General features: G+C 34.9%; 2 protein-coding genes across 2 annotated transcripts; both read right to left on the bottom strand.

Moving 5' to 3' along the window:
- Window positions 1-1,139: 1,139 nt before the first annotated feature.
- On the bottom strand, window positions 1,140-4,520 carry LOC145608925 (thioredoxin-like fold domain-containing protein MRL7L, chloroplastic). Its single transcript, XM_081664507.1, has 6 exons — window positions 4,387-4,520; window positions 3,945-4,129; window positions 3,376-3,857; window positions 1,799-1,880; window positions 1,601-1,712; window positions 1,140-1,484 (listed from the first exon to the last, which is right to left on the bottom strand). Exons 2-6 carry the CDS (start codon window positions 4,122-4,124, stop codon window positions 1,351-1,353), a joined length of 990 nt encoding a protein of 329 aa, XP_081520633.1. The 5' UTR covers window positions 4,125-4,129; window positions 4,387-4,520; the 3' UTR covers window positions 1,140-1,350.
- Window positions 4,521-10,255: 5,735 nt separating this feature from the next.
- On the bottom strand, window positions 10,256-14,284 carry LOC145608642 (wall-associated receptor kinase 1-like). The gene is made up of 3 exons (XM_081664252.1): window positions 13,196-14,284; window positions 12,779-12,964; window positions 10,256-11,644 (listed from the first exon to the last, which is right to left on the bottom strand). The coding sequence occupies exons 1-3, from the start codon at window positions 14,196-14,198 to the stop codon at window positions 10,434-10,436; spliced, it is 2,400 nt and encodes a 799-aa protein (XP_081520378.1). The 5' UTR covers window positions 14,199-14,284; the 3' UTR covers window positions 10,256-10,433.
- Between the last annotated feature and the right edge of the window lie 2,890 nt (window positions 14,285-17,174).

The following is a 17,174-nucleotide window of genomic DNA, read 5'->3' as shown; positions in this document are numbered from 1 at the left end:
AATGACTTAATGGTTAGAGGACCATAAACAAAACATATTCATCTCCTGCCAAAAAAATGTAATTCAACTTTTGCATAATACTTGTACAAGGTTTCAGACAATATAACAAAGAAAAGAAAATGGCCTTTTAGCATGAGTTATGAGTCTGTAACTCTGTATATATGGTAACTTGGTAAGCTAACATAGGAAAGTACAAAAGCATATTCTAAGGAATAATACCTTCCTGCTTCAATTCAAACTTTCAAGTCTTGAAAGTGACTAAATTAATGTGAAGGATATTGTTTCAATCAGAAAAACATGTGGACTTTTTTCCGTGCAAGATACAAAGACTGACAATACGGACGACATTTGATCCCAAGTCTTTGTTACTTCTCGAGCTTCTACCGGTTTACCACTGGTAGCTAGGTGATAATATTTTACAGCTTTCACCTACTAGGAACTAGAGATCCTATAATATGCTAAATTGTTACCTACCAATCTGCCAATTATGGCAGTTGTGTCACTCAAATCCATCATTTTCTTCCGAGACAAGTACAGTACTACAGTGTGCCGCTATGGCCAACCCAAGATCGAGCATCATTAAGCATGGTAAGCTAATTAGGGAGGTGGTTTTTCTAGATGAATGTTAGTTGACCAACCATCTAATATGCAACACTCTTTATTGTTAATTTTATACGGCATTATTTGCATGAATTACAGTAAGATTCATACTAATCTACATAACTCATACTAATCATGACAGCCTCTCCCCTCAACAATAATACAATAACAAAATAACAGGAGACCTAGAGCTAGAGGAAATTAAAGTCTATCACACTTCACATCCCCAACCCAGGTGCCTAACACAAAAATCCCGCTAAGGAAGGGTCAAGTCCATGCTCTGTTAGAACCACAGAAGACCATGGGGGCCTGGTGTCCATGTCCGGTCCACATCCAGCTGTGCCAAACTTAGAATTCAATAAGTTGTCTGATAAAACTAACTCCCTTTGTGGATTTTCACATTGTATTCATTTTATTAAAGCACAAATCACTCAGTTGACTCATAGCAGAAAGAAGGAAAACACTGGTAATGCAAGTAATTTCCTCATACCAGAGACAACAGAATCCAGATACAACAAGCATAGACGATGAAAATATATATAATATTAACGAGTATGAAATATTGATATAATTATTGCTTTTTAATATTTTCAACTTCAAAGGAAAAGATGAGACATCACATGTGCTAGAGTACAGAGTTAACTACATGTAACAATGTATCTTGATCCTAATTAACATGCTTCACATCATTGTATACAACAGGAGTGAGAAACTAAAAAAACTTCTATCTTTACCTTCATGACGGTGTTACTAAGATTCAGCGCTAATAGGGGCTGATGGAACATCTTCGTCAATGTTTTCCATGATGTTGAAAAACGGTGGCTTTGCCGCACCATAGTAAAAATATGCCATGATCTTTGATAATTCATCAGCTGGTCTTATAGCTGTAAAACCGAAAAGAAGTTACAACAGTCACTCTCATGGGAAATGTATAGCGAAAGCAATATTGCAATGAAAGAAAACTTTGTTGGGGGATAAATAAAATAAAAAGAATGATAACCTTTCTCGCGATATAATATCTTCCCAGATTTTGTGAAGATGAGCTCAGGGAATTTGGACACCTTTAAAGCAGAGACCAAATCACAATCTACAACTGCATCTATTGCAACACACTGGAATTTGTAAAGTAAGTTGTCAGTTTTGCTCAAGTAGATAAATCCATATTAAAGAAGAAGAGCATAAGAAGCAGAAGACTGACCCTAGGCGATGGTAACCTGCAGTTCCATATTATATTCACAGCTCTTTCCAACTGGTCTCGACATAGTTCATTTTCTTTTGGTCTGCAAACATGTTTATATTCAGATACAGGACAGGCAAGCGAGTGTATAAGTTTAGCCAGTTTGCTAAGATAATTTTGAGGTGAAGCAGGCACTCAGACAAAAAAAAACAAATGAGGATATAGAAGGTAGATGTTTAAATTACTGCTATTACAGAAAAAGAGAAGAGCACTAAAAGCAATATTAGACTTCTCGTTCTAGGTCTGAAAATTTCATGCAACATAGCTAGCACATGACCAAATTATTTTCCCATTTTAATCCCATAAACAGAAGGTTTGGAAGTTAAATCCTTTTTTCCATAATATAGAAGGTTATATCAATTTGTCTTCAAAATTTGAGTATCATAACTGTATATGTGCACTTACAGAGGGCTATATTCATGAGATCATGACTGATAAGCAATAATAACAACTAAAACTATCAAAACCACTAGCACAAAAACAGGCAAAACACAGAGCATGAAATACAAGGCTGAAACTTTTGATACTTTACTCAAACATAAAAAAAGAGAGTACTGATTCAGTTACCGAGAAAAACATATATAAAGGAGCAAGCAACAAATTACCATTACCAAGGTTAAGGACAAAGGACAAGAAATTTAATTTGATGATTGAGTACTAAAAAATACTCAGCAGTCACAAAGCACACTTCTATATACTGATAGCATTGATGATTAATCATTGCAGATGGTACAACAAAATTTAAACATTTTAGCTACAACATCATTCAAAGTCTAAACCAAACTAAACATTTTTATGTTCATCTCTCAATACAACTTATGATGAAGGATAAATTGTTTAGTGCATGAAATGGTAAGGAGCCCCCTCATGTAATTTCACCGGGTACTTTTTGTGAATTTTTTTTAAATAAACGATATCACCATGTACACAAGAGATTTACAGAAAGTTAACTTATATCAACTTTTGGCTCAGTTTGAAATTATCACAGCACCCCACGAGTACTTTGTTGAATATTTGTAAAACTTGTACCTGGTGATTTTTTTAAAACCACATTACCTTATGAATTTTTTTAAAAACTTGCTTATATGAACTTGAACTGTGATTGACATTCTGAGTTATAGCTTAAAGGTATAAGTTACTATCTAACAATCTAAAATATTCTGTACATATGAACATAACTGTGACTGCCATGGCGAGTTATTACCAGTGTCTATATATATGAAGCAAACATATATGAAAATAAGTATTGCAATTACAAAGAGGATTTTTAATCTTGCAAGCTAAAAGAGCATAAAAATCAACACAAAAATTTTACAAGTACAACTTAAACGCATTGCCTATTCACGAAGTAGTCGAGAGGACATCTAATATATTATAATTTTGACAAATTGCCTAAATGCAGTAATTCACAACACCTGCTGCTCTACAATTTCTTCAGCAGCTAAGAAGCATATAGCTCCCTCTAATGAGTCTAATCTGACCAAAATTTAGACATAAAACAGCATTCCACGTTATAGAAAGAAAGATGGAAAGTTAACCTTTTATAGCGGTTGTGCACCAAGAAAATTAGAGGACTGATATCCTTGAACATCATCTCCTCCCATTCTGCCAAGGTAACATGACTAACATCTTTAATCGGACGAATATAATCATCGTCCTGCCACACAATCTCCTTATCGCTATCATAATCCTCATCATCGTCATCTTTCTTCACATTCTTGATGCTAATCTTATTAAAGAATTGATCCAAACCGAAACCCCTTCCATCAGCATCCTCCGGCCAGTCAGGATCTTCCTCCTCCACGACAAGGGGGTACTCGGCCAAAAGCTTCTCCATCTTCCTCCTCTTCTCCTCGGGATCAAGCTCCTCTTGAACATTAGGATACTTATCAATCACATCCCAAATCTTTTTCCTCCAATCACGCCTCTCATCTTCATCCATGAAACCATCCTCATCACCAGACTTCACATTATCAGCATTTCTACCAATTCCACATCTCCATCTTCTAAAATCACAATGCTGATGTTCTCATTAGCATGATAACAACAATACAATATTCCAATTCAACTACATTATGAATTATATAAACACAGTAAGAAAACAAACCGGTAAAGAGATTGCTAGATGTTTAGACGACGAAAGGCAAAACCTCCCCTCCCTCCTCAAAAATTGAACAAAGGGTCTCTTTGATACCAAAAAATTACCACCCGAAATCGAGCACACCTTTAAGCTACTGTCTAGTGCCAAGGGTGAGTACTGAAATCTAGCAGCATATTGTAAACCCATTTACCCTGCAGCCATTTTATGGCAAATTCAGCAAACCCCATAAAAAATCAAACAATTATCATCAAACAAATTACAAATTTATATGCTTTTAAAGTCATAACTAAAATACAGCAATTGCATTCATAAACCCTATCCAATTTTCCCACAAATTTTCCCCAATAAGCTTATTCAATTAATAGCATAAGCACAACATTCAACTGTAAATTGAGAATCTAAGACCAAAATAATAGAATGCGAATAAAATTAGAGTAATGAAATTAACCTGGCTTTGGATAACTCCTCTGTTTTGCTGGAATTCTCTGTTGCCTAAACCCCCTGGAATTGGTAAAGTAGAGCTTGTTAGTGAGCTCAAGATAAGGTTTAATAACACGCGCGCTGCGCAAATGCCTACTAGCTACTGGCCATATTCCCTTTGTGACCTTTGACTCTAAAATCTAAATGTTTGGTTATTTTGAGTTTGACCCATGCTATTTTTGGTGTTAGGGCTTATTCTCTTCGGCTTAATTTCACTTTAGTTTAATTCAACTTTAATTAATTTAGCTCAATTCAGTTCAGTTTTAATTTGTTCAGTTCAGTTCAGCTCAAATTAGTTTAGTTCAATTCAGTTAGTTTAGTTCCTAATTTCCTTCTCTCATAAACAATTAATTTCAGTTCTATTCAGTTCAGTTCTATTCAATTCAGTTCAGCTTCAATCAGTTCATTTCAGTAAATCAGAATAGGCCCTTAGTGACCACAAATTACTCTCACCGTCACTCTCTTTAGTTTCATTATTTTCTCTATAATCAACTCCTTTCAACAAAATAAATAACAACTCCACCCCTTTGAAGCAAATGAAAGGGGACGGAGGGATTGCTAATTACGCATAAAATTTGGGATGAATATGCCAAAATTAGTTTAAAATTGTCATGCTTGTAAGAATATAACTAGTGCGTATTTTGGGGGTCGACGCCATAATTTATTAGGAGCCCAGTTCTTTTAAAAAAAAAAACCTGTTTGCATTGTCTTTCTCTTTTTGGTCAAACAGTCTAAGTTAACCTTTTATATTAACTCTCCCAATACATCTATTCAGTAATTACTCCCATGAATCACTCCTTTCAATTTACACTTCCCAAAATACCACTTTCCATCTTCTGCCATTGATTCATAATTTTTGATCCATACTATTAATTTTATTATTTTCGAATTTTCAATTTTTCAGTTTAATATATCACCTCTTGTATGGGAAGATATGCCGATATCAATAGAATGTATGTCGATATCAACCCGACTGTAGATTTAACGAGTATGAGTTAACTATCATAGTGATCATATTGGCATATGTGCATAACGACAAAGATAACAGAAAATTTTCAATCAACACGTGGTGTCGATCAGCCAACACTTGGCACAAGGTGTATCACATGACTGTTATTTCGGATGCTATACTACAAGGGGGGGGTGAATTATAGTAAGTTCCTAGTGCCTGATTTTCGCGGAATATAAAACAGTTATAGTTAGGAACTTAAAGAGTGCAAAGCAGATTTTATGAGGAAACTTCCAGGGCCTAACTAGAAGTAAAACCTCGGCCCTTCTCGGGACTTTCAAACAAACTCCACTATAATAGGCAACTCTCCTAGTACAACCTATTACACAGACCTTGCTTCGCAAGTTCCACCACGGATACTTGCCACTTGATAGGACACCTCCTACCTTTTCCCTTAACCCAAGACACTTCCTAGGTGACCCAAGGCACCTCTCAGGTTCCTTTCATTTGACCCAAGACATCTCTCAGGTTCCTTTCAGTCACTGTGCACTCACAGCTATCACTTGAATTTTAGAGAATTCAAACTCATACACTAGTCAAACGTGAATTTGTAGAGAATTCACAATCTCACCCCAAAACCCAAAACATTCAAACCCTTTTTCCCATTACAAGATCTCATTGAATATCTCTAAATACATATATATGAATAAAGAGATAAAATATATATGTTGAACACTCAAGATCTGTCTGGAACACACTGGACGTACTGTAGCCAAAACCTGATAGGTACTTTGACCAGGAGGACTAACTTAGCTTCGTGGTGAAGGATAAAACTATTAACCACGACCACTACACTTCGTCATCCTCAACTTTGAATGAATACATATGAGAATATTTATAGTACGCTCGAATTAATCATTTTATCTTGAAAAAGATAAATTTTATGAAAAGATAAGTCTAAAAGATATTTTCTAAAAACAAGTTTTCCGAAAATATATCTTTTTGTTAAGAATAAAAACTGCCAATAATAATAAGATAAACTTAACATAAAATCAGATTTTATTCAAAACTTATCTTTTTGTTTAAAAATACTTTTTAAACAAACTTATCTTTTTCCAAAAGGGATTTATCAGAAGATAAATATATTTATTCAGTAAAATCAAATCCCTAAAAGATATGCACGTATTAGATTAATATATATATCATTAAAACCGACTTTTAACGACGTGCATACTTAAGTTCCTATTAGGTTCCTGAACTCTGACAGTCTCTAAGTTCTTGACAAGTCAGTTACTCTAATTTTATTGACTGTTTGGAGTTCACCTTGATTCTATATAGACTTGTTCCAGACCAACTTTTATGTCCAACATACTTACATGAATCCTAGAGCAATAATTTTCTATTTCTCTGTCTTCATGTTGCTTCTCTGAAACTCTTGTTCTGGAATCTTGTAGTCTTAATATATTCAAGATCTTAGGGTTTGCCCCAGCATTACACCGGAACTAGGTCGTTACAACCCGTTGCGAAGTTCCTGTTAAGAAACTTCTTGAAGTTCCATTTCTGGAACTCTTCTTCTAACTTTACTTGTATCCTCATGGATCTTCTAAAGTTCCTCTATTTCAGTTCCTTCTTCAACTCCCAGAGTTTAAACCTGCAAACATCACAACACTAGAAAATCTTTATAAAATGGAAGTTTGGTCAATCACAACTATCATCATCAAAACCTCATAACGGCCAACAAGTTGCCCCTTTTTGGTGATGACAAACTGAGCAATTTTTTGAGGATAACAAAGTAAGACAGAAGGTTAGTTTATTCATTTATAAAAACAATTATGAAAACTAAACTAAATTAAAAGACTCCTACACATACATAACCTATATATGTATAGGATATTTACCTTATGAAGCTAACATATGCAAACACATATTTACATAGTTATAATTACCTTCATGGTTCCTTAGCCATCGTCATGCTTATCAACCATAACACTTATCATTGTTCTTTTTCCTCTATTGCTTATCCTATATTGCTCAAGTTCCTTATATATATACTTGACATTGCTCAGGTTCCTTGTATCCTGTTCCAAACATAACTTGCTCTTTCTATGCACAACTTAACATACACGTTAGATAGATAATCATCATTAGTTTATAATCATCAAAACCTAATTGCTCAACAATTTTCCCCTTTTTGATGATGACAAACTAATGATGCTTATCACATATTAAAGTATAATCGTTGTACATTTATTCCCCCTTAGTTTTTCAAGGAAATAACATTTGAACAAGTTAGGAACATACACAGGAACTTAACATAGTAAGGGAACTTAGCAATACACATCTTTATCAATATATATGTACTTTCAACGATCATGATGTAAGAACTTTAGCCTTAATTACCGCATACCATAAGCATCATACATATTCTTCCCCTTTTTGTCATTATCAAAAAGAGTAAAGTTCCACACGTTTGTTTTTTTCGTAAATTATACACACGTAAAGTCATATGTCACACCTACCACTATATAATAAGTACATATATACTGGTTAAACACTTGTTGTTCCTAAAAGCCTCAAGGTACTCACTTTCAAACACGGATACCATTTCCACACTAATTTCCAACTCACAATCCAAAGGCCCAACTTCAAAACCCTTAATTGAGCTTGACAAATAAGAAGTTAAAAATCAAGTAAAGATCAGAGCTAAAAAGTTAGAAATGGATTGCATGAATAGACAAATGAAAGCGCAAGCTCAAAGGATATATAGAGAAGCATATGGAACAAAATAAGTAGAGGGAACGTGAAGGGGAATTTGTGCTCTACGTTTAGACCTTTTGAGATGAGGGCCGCCACATTGTACTTCACCTCAAACTCTTGAATCTCCTGTTAAACACAACACATATTCATCTTGCCAATTGATAACCAAGTTCCCTTATTTCAACCACCAACTTCTTTGAGGAACATTTGGCATACTGGAACTTAAATAGATTTCAATTTCATCATAGTCAAGTTCCTTCATTGTTTATTATTGTTCCTTCGCTAGCTCACCAAGTATACGAGTACATGGCATCAACATAGTCAATATTCTTCATATTTAGATATCCAGGAACTTAAATATTTGATCACCCTAGCTATTTCTTTTTCTTCTTTTTTTTTTCACAAATGGTGCCATTACACAAGTTTTGCATGCTTTCCTAAAATAACACGTTTTAAATCAATAGAGATATTACTTACTCATACACTTGAGTTTCACTTTTTTTTTTTTTTTTTTTTTTTTTTTTTTTTTTTTGCAAGAATGAGTTTGCATAATCTTAAATTTGAACAATTGTTGATTGAATTCGTATTAGATTGCTTCAATCATCTTTTTACTTATTATTATTTGCTTAATTACATCGAAGTATTTTTGTTGATTTCGTTTCTTTTGGTGTTTTTCGTTGGGTTTAATAATTATTTACAATTAAAGTAAAGAATTTTACGTTTTTGATACACATTATTATAAGGATTTTTTTGTAAAGAACTACCTTTTATAATCCATTTTTTGCGAGAAACTACCTCAAAAACGAAATGTTGTAATTAACTACCTAATAAAATACAAAATGTTGTAATTGACTACCCTCCACCGGAAAGTCAAGTTTGACTTTATTTTCCCGGCGTTGACCTGGACACGTGAGGGTCACGTGACCTTTAAAAAAAAAAACCCCCCTTTTTTCCCTTATTCTCCTCCCAGTTCACGAATTCCCCTCATTTCATCCCCAAACCCCTAATTTCAATTCGAATCTCCCTTCTTCTTATCAATTTCCTCCTCAAATTGGGTAATTAAACCAGAAATCGTTCTACTTGTGTGATTTTGATGGTGTACGCTGGAATACCCATTTGAATTGCTTATCCTATTATTTTCGTGTTCTTTGTTTTAGGTTTTACTCTAATTTTTTTTGCGATTTGTGAGTGTAGGTGTGAATGGCTTCACCATCCAACGGCAAGTGTAAGTGTGGAATTCCCATTGCGAGGGTGACATCGTGGACGCATGATAACCCCGGAAGGAAGTTTGAAGCTTGTAAGTTTTATAATCCCGAAACTAATCGAAGGGGTTGCAAATACTTTCGTTGGGTGGATGAAGGGATAATTGATTGGCAACGGGATATTACTAATCAACTAATTTCTGAAAAGCATATTCTGAAAGGTGAGGTTGCTGTATTGAAGAACAGAGTATGCTGCCTTGAAGCTGAAAAGAAGAGGTTAATGGATGAAGCAGAGCACATGAAACTGAAGTTGAAGAAGAAGAATTCTGGTGAATTTAGTGCTGGAGGAAATTTGGCTTTTGTTGTTTTTGTATCTGTTGTAGTGTTGTTTTTGAATTCGCCATTAATTTTGCTCAGAGCTTCTGCAATTTAGGTCTAATCAGTGTTGTTGAGCAATTGGTAATGAGGAGAGAGAAGCAACAGTAAGTTTTCGAAGGAAGAGGAGGGAGAATAAGGGAAAAAAGGGGGGATTTTTTTTTAAAGGTCACGTGACCCTCACGTGTCCTGGTCAACGCCGGTAAAATAAAGTCAAACTTGACTTTCCGATGGAGGGTAGTCAATTACAACATTTTGTATTTTATTAGGTAGTTAATTACAACATTTCGTTTTTGAGGTAGTTTCTCGCAAAAAATGGATTATAAAAGGTAGTTTTTTACAAAAAATCCTTATTATAATGATGTGAATTTATCTATAATAAAAAATTGCATTAGTTTATTAGTGCACATCTTTTAGGATTAGAACAGGGCCTCGGAAATGTTTGAGACGCTCATTTGTAAGAAATTGTAATATTGTTAAAATGTGTTGAGTTCTGATGATGACTTAGACAAACTCATGTGTTACAAAATCAACAAGTTTGTAAGTTGTTTAGATTGTAGGTTTCATTAGGAAATCCATAATATGCCATTTCAAAATAGTACAAGCTTGAAGTATTTATACAACATATTTAAAAGACAGTATGATAATAACAAACCTCCTCAACCTAAGGTAACAAATATGAACTCAAACAAGTATATATTCCATTGTATGTAGGTCAAGCAAAGTAATCATCTATCTCCCATCATCCAAAGGCACCAACTGCACAACTCTACTTTGGCTGCTTGATGAGTAGTTCATGCCGTCATTGCCATAGCCATTGTTGAAATCATGCGCCTCACCAATGAGATATTCACTCTCTTCTTGGAGTAGCACACTGTTGTTTGACAACCATGGATGAGTAGTCATACATCTAATCCTTTCTAGCTCTCTTGCAACCTCCTTCATTGTTGGGCGATCCTGTCCTTTAAGTGTCAGGCACCTCCTTGCAAGATTAGCAACTTCCTTAAGTTGCTCGATTGCACCATCACTTACAATTTTTTCATCAAAAATCTCTAACAATCGATCTTCCTTAAATTTCCTAAGAAAGCATAAAGCAAGACTTCTCTCATTCTCCGGCTTAGCATAAGATATCGCCTTCTCTCTAGTAAGTAACTCGACAAGAACAACACCAAAGCTATAAACATCGCTCTTATCAGTGAGCTCACCAGTTTGCATGTACTCTGGATCAAGATAACCACATGTCCCTTGAACCATAGTTCCTAACTGCTCTTGATCTACCGGAGCTAGCTTAGAAGCTCCAAAATCAGCGACTTTTGCTGTGCACTTATCATCCAAGAGTATGTTTGCAGACTTAATATCCCTATGAATTATCGGTATAGAAATTGTAGTATGCAAATAGGCTAAGACCTCAGCAACTTCTGCTGCAATTCTTAAGCGAACATCCCAAATAAAAGAAAACAATTTCCCCTCATCATGCAAATGATCATGCAATGTGCCGTTACTAATAAATTCATATACGAGCAAAGGTACCTCCGTCTCCAAGCAACAACCTAAGAGCTTTACCACATTCTTATTGTTGATTTGTGACAGTGCAACAACCTCGTTTATGAATTGCTCAACTTGGGTAGAATCTACCTTGAGGGACTTTTTGATGGCGACTATTTGGTTGTTTGGTAGTATTCCTTTATAAACCATTCCAAAACCTCCGCGACCAATGATGCTACTATCATTATAGTTATCTGTGGCCTTCTTAAGTTGTTCGATTGTGAACATACTAACCATACTACCAACTGATACATCTCGTGCTGAAAGTTTTTGCTGTAAAATATGACCACCATTTTGTTGAAAGCATTTCTCCCTCAATTTTTGCATCTTTTTGTTTCCATGTTGCCAATGGAACCAAAAACCAGCCAATAAAGAACAAATGATACCCCCTCCAACACCTAAACAATGATATATAATCACAGATTAATATAAGGAAAATTTGTTGAAAACCATCTTATAAAATCAGATTTTGTTAAAAATCATCTTATAATTTTTTTGGGTCAAAGCACTTATTTTTGTTTATTAAAAACCATAAATTGAAAATTACCATCGAAAATTAATTCCTATTGCAACCAAACAAATCACTGACCTGACCTGACCCCACCCAATATAAATTAATATTGTAAATCATGTTAGATTATTTTGAAAATATAAATATCTCTCTTTTTCTTTTTTTTTTTTTAAATAAAAATGTCTAATTCACTGACGTGACCCCACCCAATAACCAGGTGTACTAAATACACATGGGACAAACTGATTTTAGAATTCTAAAGTTGACACCGTCAACGGATGAAAGAAAGGAAGAATAATCAATAGAGAAAGGTATTTGGGACCAGAATCAACATCAGGCTTTCTAGATAGTTTCTTCTTCTTATCGCTATATATCCAGCCAAAAATAATGGAGGGAAGTCGCGACGTAACATAAACGAAAGATACTTAGCTTTTTCTATGGACTAGAATGGTTGAAGGGTAAAAGTGTAAAACTTTCATATTAAGGGGTTATTTCGTTAGTGTTGTAGGGGATATTCGGTCAATATTATAGGGTTACTTGGTCAGTATTACAATAGTGTTACAGGGATTACTTAGTCAGTGTCATAGGGATTACTCAGTTAGTATTATAGAGATTATTTTTTCCTTTTACAATCGGTCACATGGTGTGGCCAACAACATATAAGGTGGGCTACTTAAAAATAATGGTTAATGATACTCACTCTGTTTTTAATAAGTGTTACATTTTGATTAAACACATATGTCAAGACACGACTTTAACTATTAATTTATCTAATTATATCTTAGTAAAATAACAGGAAATTATTATTATGAAAATATACATAAAATGTATTATATAGTAGCATTTTTTTTTTTTTATATGTATATTAGGAAATAAATCTAGTCAAAATCATTATGTGAATAGTAAAAAAAAAAATCAAAGTATACATCTATTAAAATAAGGAGGGAGTATTAAACTTTAATTGTATTGTAATGTAAGAACGGCAGATTTGATCATAAAAGAAAATGGTCTATATACTCACCAAGTATGATTTTAATTGCTAATAATAATTTCTTCATGCTTGCTGAATATCGATTACAAGGACGGTCCTTCGTAGCCATGCCAAGGTAGCCTTTTGGGCATGTACAGTTATAACCTCCGGGAATGTTGTGACAATACTCTTGTATTTCACAATTATTCAAGCTATTGTCCGCGCATTCATCAATGTCTAATATAGAACCACGCAGAAATAACTTTAGTGATATACATTAACAAAATATAATATAAGTCTAGTAATAAAGAAAATTAAGTATTACATACTCCCTCCGTCCCCTAATAATTACAAAGCATCTTTCTAGCATTTATTACTCACATTAAAAAAAAAAAGGACTTTTAATTTGGGGACGGAGGGAGTAGTTTTGATTGGAATTACGAGAAAAGGTAGGACAAGTTGGATTACCTTGACAATCATATAGGTAAGGGTTACCCTGGAATCCAGGTTTGCACACGCACCGGTAACCCCATTGCCCAGGCAAGTCATCAACACAAACAGAGTTACCCTTGCACAACAATGGCTCCCCAGCTGATTGCGCGCTTTTGCAATCTTTAGTTCCAATTGACCAATTATATACCATTGGATACAACAATTCGCTGGCATCTTTGAAGAGTGAGACATCTTTTGTTAAAATAGACTGAATAGAGAAGGGGATTTCAGAGTCGTTTTGTTGAAGCTGATCCTTAGCCACCACAAACGCCACGCTGCACGGATTGTAATTACCTAGTACATATTTGTGGTTCAAGATAGTATTAGCTTCTAATGTAATGTTGGTTACTCCGTCTGGAATGGAGGCCAGGCAGCAACCGATGCCTTCGCATTTATTGCTGATATATGATTGTTTAGTGCACCCAGTCATACACCCTGATAGAAACTCACTTGTACTATTCATCATTGTTCCTGAGAACAAACCCATGGTATCGCACCCAATGGCACCGGCTATGTTTTGGGTTGTCGATAGAGCAAATCTTGTGACACTAATCCAGGATGTATAATTGTTCGTGCTACCATTTTCATCAAAACACATGTATGAAATGTAGTTACTTACCCTGAACTCACCATCTAGCGCGATTTTTACTACCTTAGTAGCACCATAAGTTGGAAACGGGGGGACCGTTGTGTCGTTGCAAGTGATATTGTAGAATATGCCTTCAGTAAGGGGATTACCGTAGTGACACTTATCCCCTATGCCGAAAGGATAGGGGATGTCGACGTCGCCACATTTGTCAGGACAACCAGGAAGGGCTATTTCTGAGTTTGTTACAGATGCAACTTCTTGGCCTATAGTTTGGTGTGAAGACAACAATGTTGCTACAACGATTAGCAACAAAGAAATACCCCAACTAAATTCCCCTTTCAACATCTTTTTGTGATTATTTTTGAATCGAAAAATATGTGATGAACTCATGAAAGTGTATTTTCAATTTTAGAGAGATAACTTAAGAATAATAACAGTATGGCAGTCAGGCAGTGTAGTGACTTAAAAGCATGTAAAGATGAACAAGTCAACCGTCGTCGAGGTCTATCTTCCCTACTCTAAAGTTTGAAAGGCAAAAATATTGACTGACTTATTGAAATTGCTTTACACTTAGGCCCTGTATACTTCACCTTATAAAATTCAGTAAAAATCAGTAACTCTAACAAAAAAATAATAGAAAATCAATAAAAAAATAATTTCAGCTAGGCAAAAATAATTTCAGTTAAATTTGTTTCAGTTTAAACTCCTATATTTCATATCTAATCTCATTGTAATCGAAAATTTCCTGATATTCAGTTGTAAACTCAAAGAGTTTTATTAGGGCATATTCTGATTTACTGAGCTGAACTGAACTGAATTGATTGTAGCTGCACTGAACTGAAATGAACAGAATAGAGCTAAAATGAATTTTTTATGAGAGAAGGAAATTATGAACTGAATTGAAATGAACTGAACTAAAATTAAATTAAAGAGAACAGATCTATAGTTACAGGTAAGCAAACTATAGAAAATGATAGGTATTATATTTATGATAATATTTGTCACAGATTAGGATATATTTAATGTATATTTTGTATTCTTATTGGACTAGGATTCCTAACGTGATCAGGACTAGCATTGTAAACCTCTATATATTAATCAATGGTACACACTCCAAATTGAAGAGTTTTCCCGAAATCTAATAAAAAGTTAACAAAAATAATTAACACATACGAGTAATAAAAACATTAACTATAGTTACAATTTAATCATGGCCGGAGGCCCGGAGTATAATATGGGAATCGTACTATGAAATACATGAAAAAACTGCATAATTGCAAGCACAAGTAGTCGCTGGAGTAAACGCAAATGTGGAGGGTCTATCACCCCATATGCGTCAAGGTCTTCTCTCGTGCATTGTCTAGCCAAAATTTGTTTCATTATCAATAAGTTGTCAATCGTCCTTTATTTAATTTTCTAATTTCTTGACTAGTATGCCTTTTTTTTTTGTGGACATACAAATATAAGATTGAAAAGTATTCTTCGGGTTTTTCTAATTACTTGACTAGAATTTTTAAATAAAGACAATCAATCAATAACTATATACTAACAGAAATACTTGCGTGAACCTGGTCCACAATAATATTATTGTGGACCCGAGGTTTATACACTCGCAACTGACATTATATTAAACAAAGTGACCCTTATTTTTAACATAGTAGCCTTATTTTTAAAATAGTAACTTTTATTAAAAGTTGTATAACGTTTAATACTATTGTAAACTTGAAGTACGACGTTATGACCCTAATTTTAACATAGTGACCTTTATTATTTATATCGACCTTATAAAATATTTCAGTAAAAAAAATCACCTCTTTTAGCTGATAAGTGTTTTATTTGTCCACTTATCATGGTATTTTTAGCACAATTTTGTTGTCATTTTCCCCTCTTTACCCCCCCCTTTCCGACTCCTTTTTGTGTATGATTACAACTTTTGGCTTCCCCATTCCTTTTTATGTGTGTGTTCGTGTTTGTAGATGCAAGGAGAAATTGGTCATATAGCATGAACATGAAGAACTATATTGGAAGCAAAGCACAAGAGGAGAGGGCGTGCAACCCCTTAGGAGAGGACGCTCCTACCCCAAGCGCCACAATCTGCCTCTCTTTATTCCCAGCTAGGAGAGGGCGTGCACCATAGTAGGAGCGGGCGCTCCTCCCTGATCTTCCACAAACTGCCTCAAATCGCTGCAGGAGGAGAGGGCGCGCAAGAGACAGGAGAGGGCGCTCCAGCCTGAGGAGCGGGCGCTCCTCTATGTAGGAGCGGGCGCTCCTACATGCAGACCCGACTTTTTGGGCGGATTTTACAATGTTATTTCGGGGTGTATAAATACGACCCTTGGCTTCAGTTTTCTGCATCTTCTTCCTTGGAGAAGATCACCTTCTTCCCTTTAGTCTTCTTAGGCCCTTAACTCTCTAAACTCTTATTAATTAGCTTAGTTTCTCTCAAACTCTATCATTGAAGTAGATTAATTGAAGTTTGTATTCTTCCTTTCAACATTTTCTCAACCTTGAAGCTTCATTAGTAATCTCTTTCCTCTATCCCTTACTCTTTATTTTCTGTTTTTAATTCCTTGAATTGTAGATTTCTCTCTTAATCTTGGTTAATTGTTGTTGCATGTTCAATCTACTTTGTTCTTACTACTCTCTTCAATTTGTTAGATTAATTTTGAATTTAGATATTGTTGTTAGAATGTTCTTCACCATGTTTAGTGAGTAGTTTCTTAACTAGGGGTTGGGTGGAGACCCAACCAAGCCATGGGTTAATTGATGTTTGTGTTTGCATGTTCATTTTGGGTTGATGATTGATTGTTAAAGAATTGGTTAATTGCATGTGTAATTGGATGGCCACTTATTGCTCATGTATTCACTTCTATGCTTGCATTGAAAGATGAGGTCTAGATGTGAGCCATTTCTTGTATGATTATGCTAAATTCCTCTTGATTACGGTACCTCGTTTGGATGATGTAGTAGTCTTAGTTGCGGTAATTAGGAGAGAAATCCCAATTATTTGTGCCTTAGTACTATCTCGAACCGATCGAAAGACAAACCCGAGTTAGTAGTCTACTTCCCATCGTTAAAACTTGGTTGGCCTATCTTGTTAGTCGAGTTTAGTTTAGGAATGCTTAGTGTTGTAGTTTCGAGAGAAGTGAACCTTTTCTTGTATGATTAAACCGAATTTCTATCTTGATTACGGTTCCTTGTTTGGATGATGTAGTAGTCTTAGTTGCGATAATTAGGTGAGAAATCCCAATTATTTGTGCCTTAGTACTATCTCGAATCGATCGAAAGACGAACCCGAGTTAGTAGTCTACTTCCTATTGTTAAGACTTGGTTGGCCTATCTTGCTAGTTGAGTTTGGTTTAAGAA

The sequence above is a fragment of the Chenopodium album genome, chromosome 23 (genome assembly GCF_948465745.1).
Source record: "Chenopodium album chromosome 23, dcCheAlbu1.1, whole genome shotgun sequence".
Classification (NCBI taxonomy): Eukaryota; Viridiplantae; Streptophyta; class Magnoliopsida; order Caryophyllales; family Amaranthaceae; genus Chenopodium; species Chenopodium album.
This window is presented reverse-complemented; position numbering and strand designations above follow the sequence as displayed.

Bases quoted from the DNA above. Each gene is read 5' to 3' on its own strand.
- LOC145608642 (XM_081664252.1), bottom strand. From the start codon at position 14,198: ATGAGTTCATCACATATTTTTCGATTCAAAAATAATCACAAAAAGATG. The intron at 12,965-13,195 runs GTAATCCAACTT...GTTCTATATTAG, and splicing joins TTACCTATATGATTGTCAAG to ACATTGATGAATGCGCGGAC. The intron at 11,645-12,778 runs GTGAGTATATAG...ATCATTGTTTAG, and splicing joins AGCAATTAAAATCATACTTG to GTGTTGGAGGGGGTATCATT.
- LOC145608925 (XM_081664507.1), bottom strand. From the start codon at position 4,124: ATGGGTTTACAATATGCTGCTAGATTTCAGTACTCACCCTTGGCACTA. The intron at 3,858-3,944 runs GTTTGTTTTCTT...TGAGAACATCAG, and splicing joins ATCTAGCAATCTCTTTACCG to CATTGTGATTTTAGAAGATG. The intron at 1,485-1,600 runs GTTATCATTCTT...TCGGTTTTACAG, and splicing joins GATATTATATCGCGAGAAAG to CTATAAGACCAGCTGATGAA.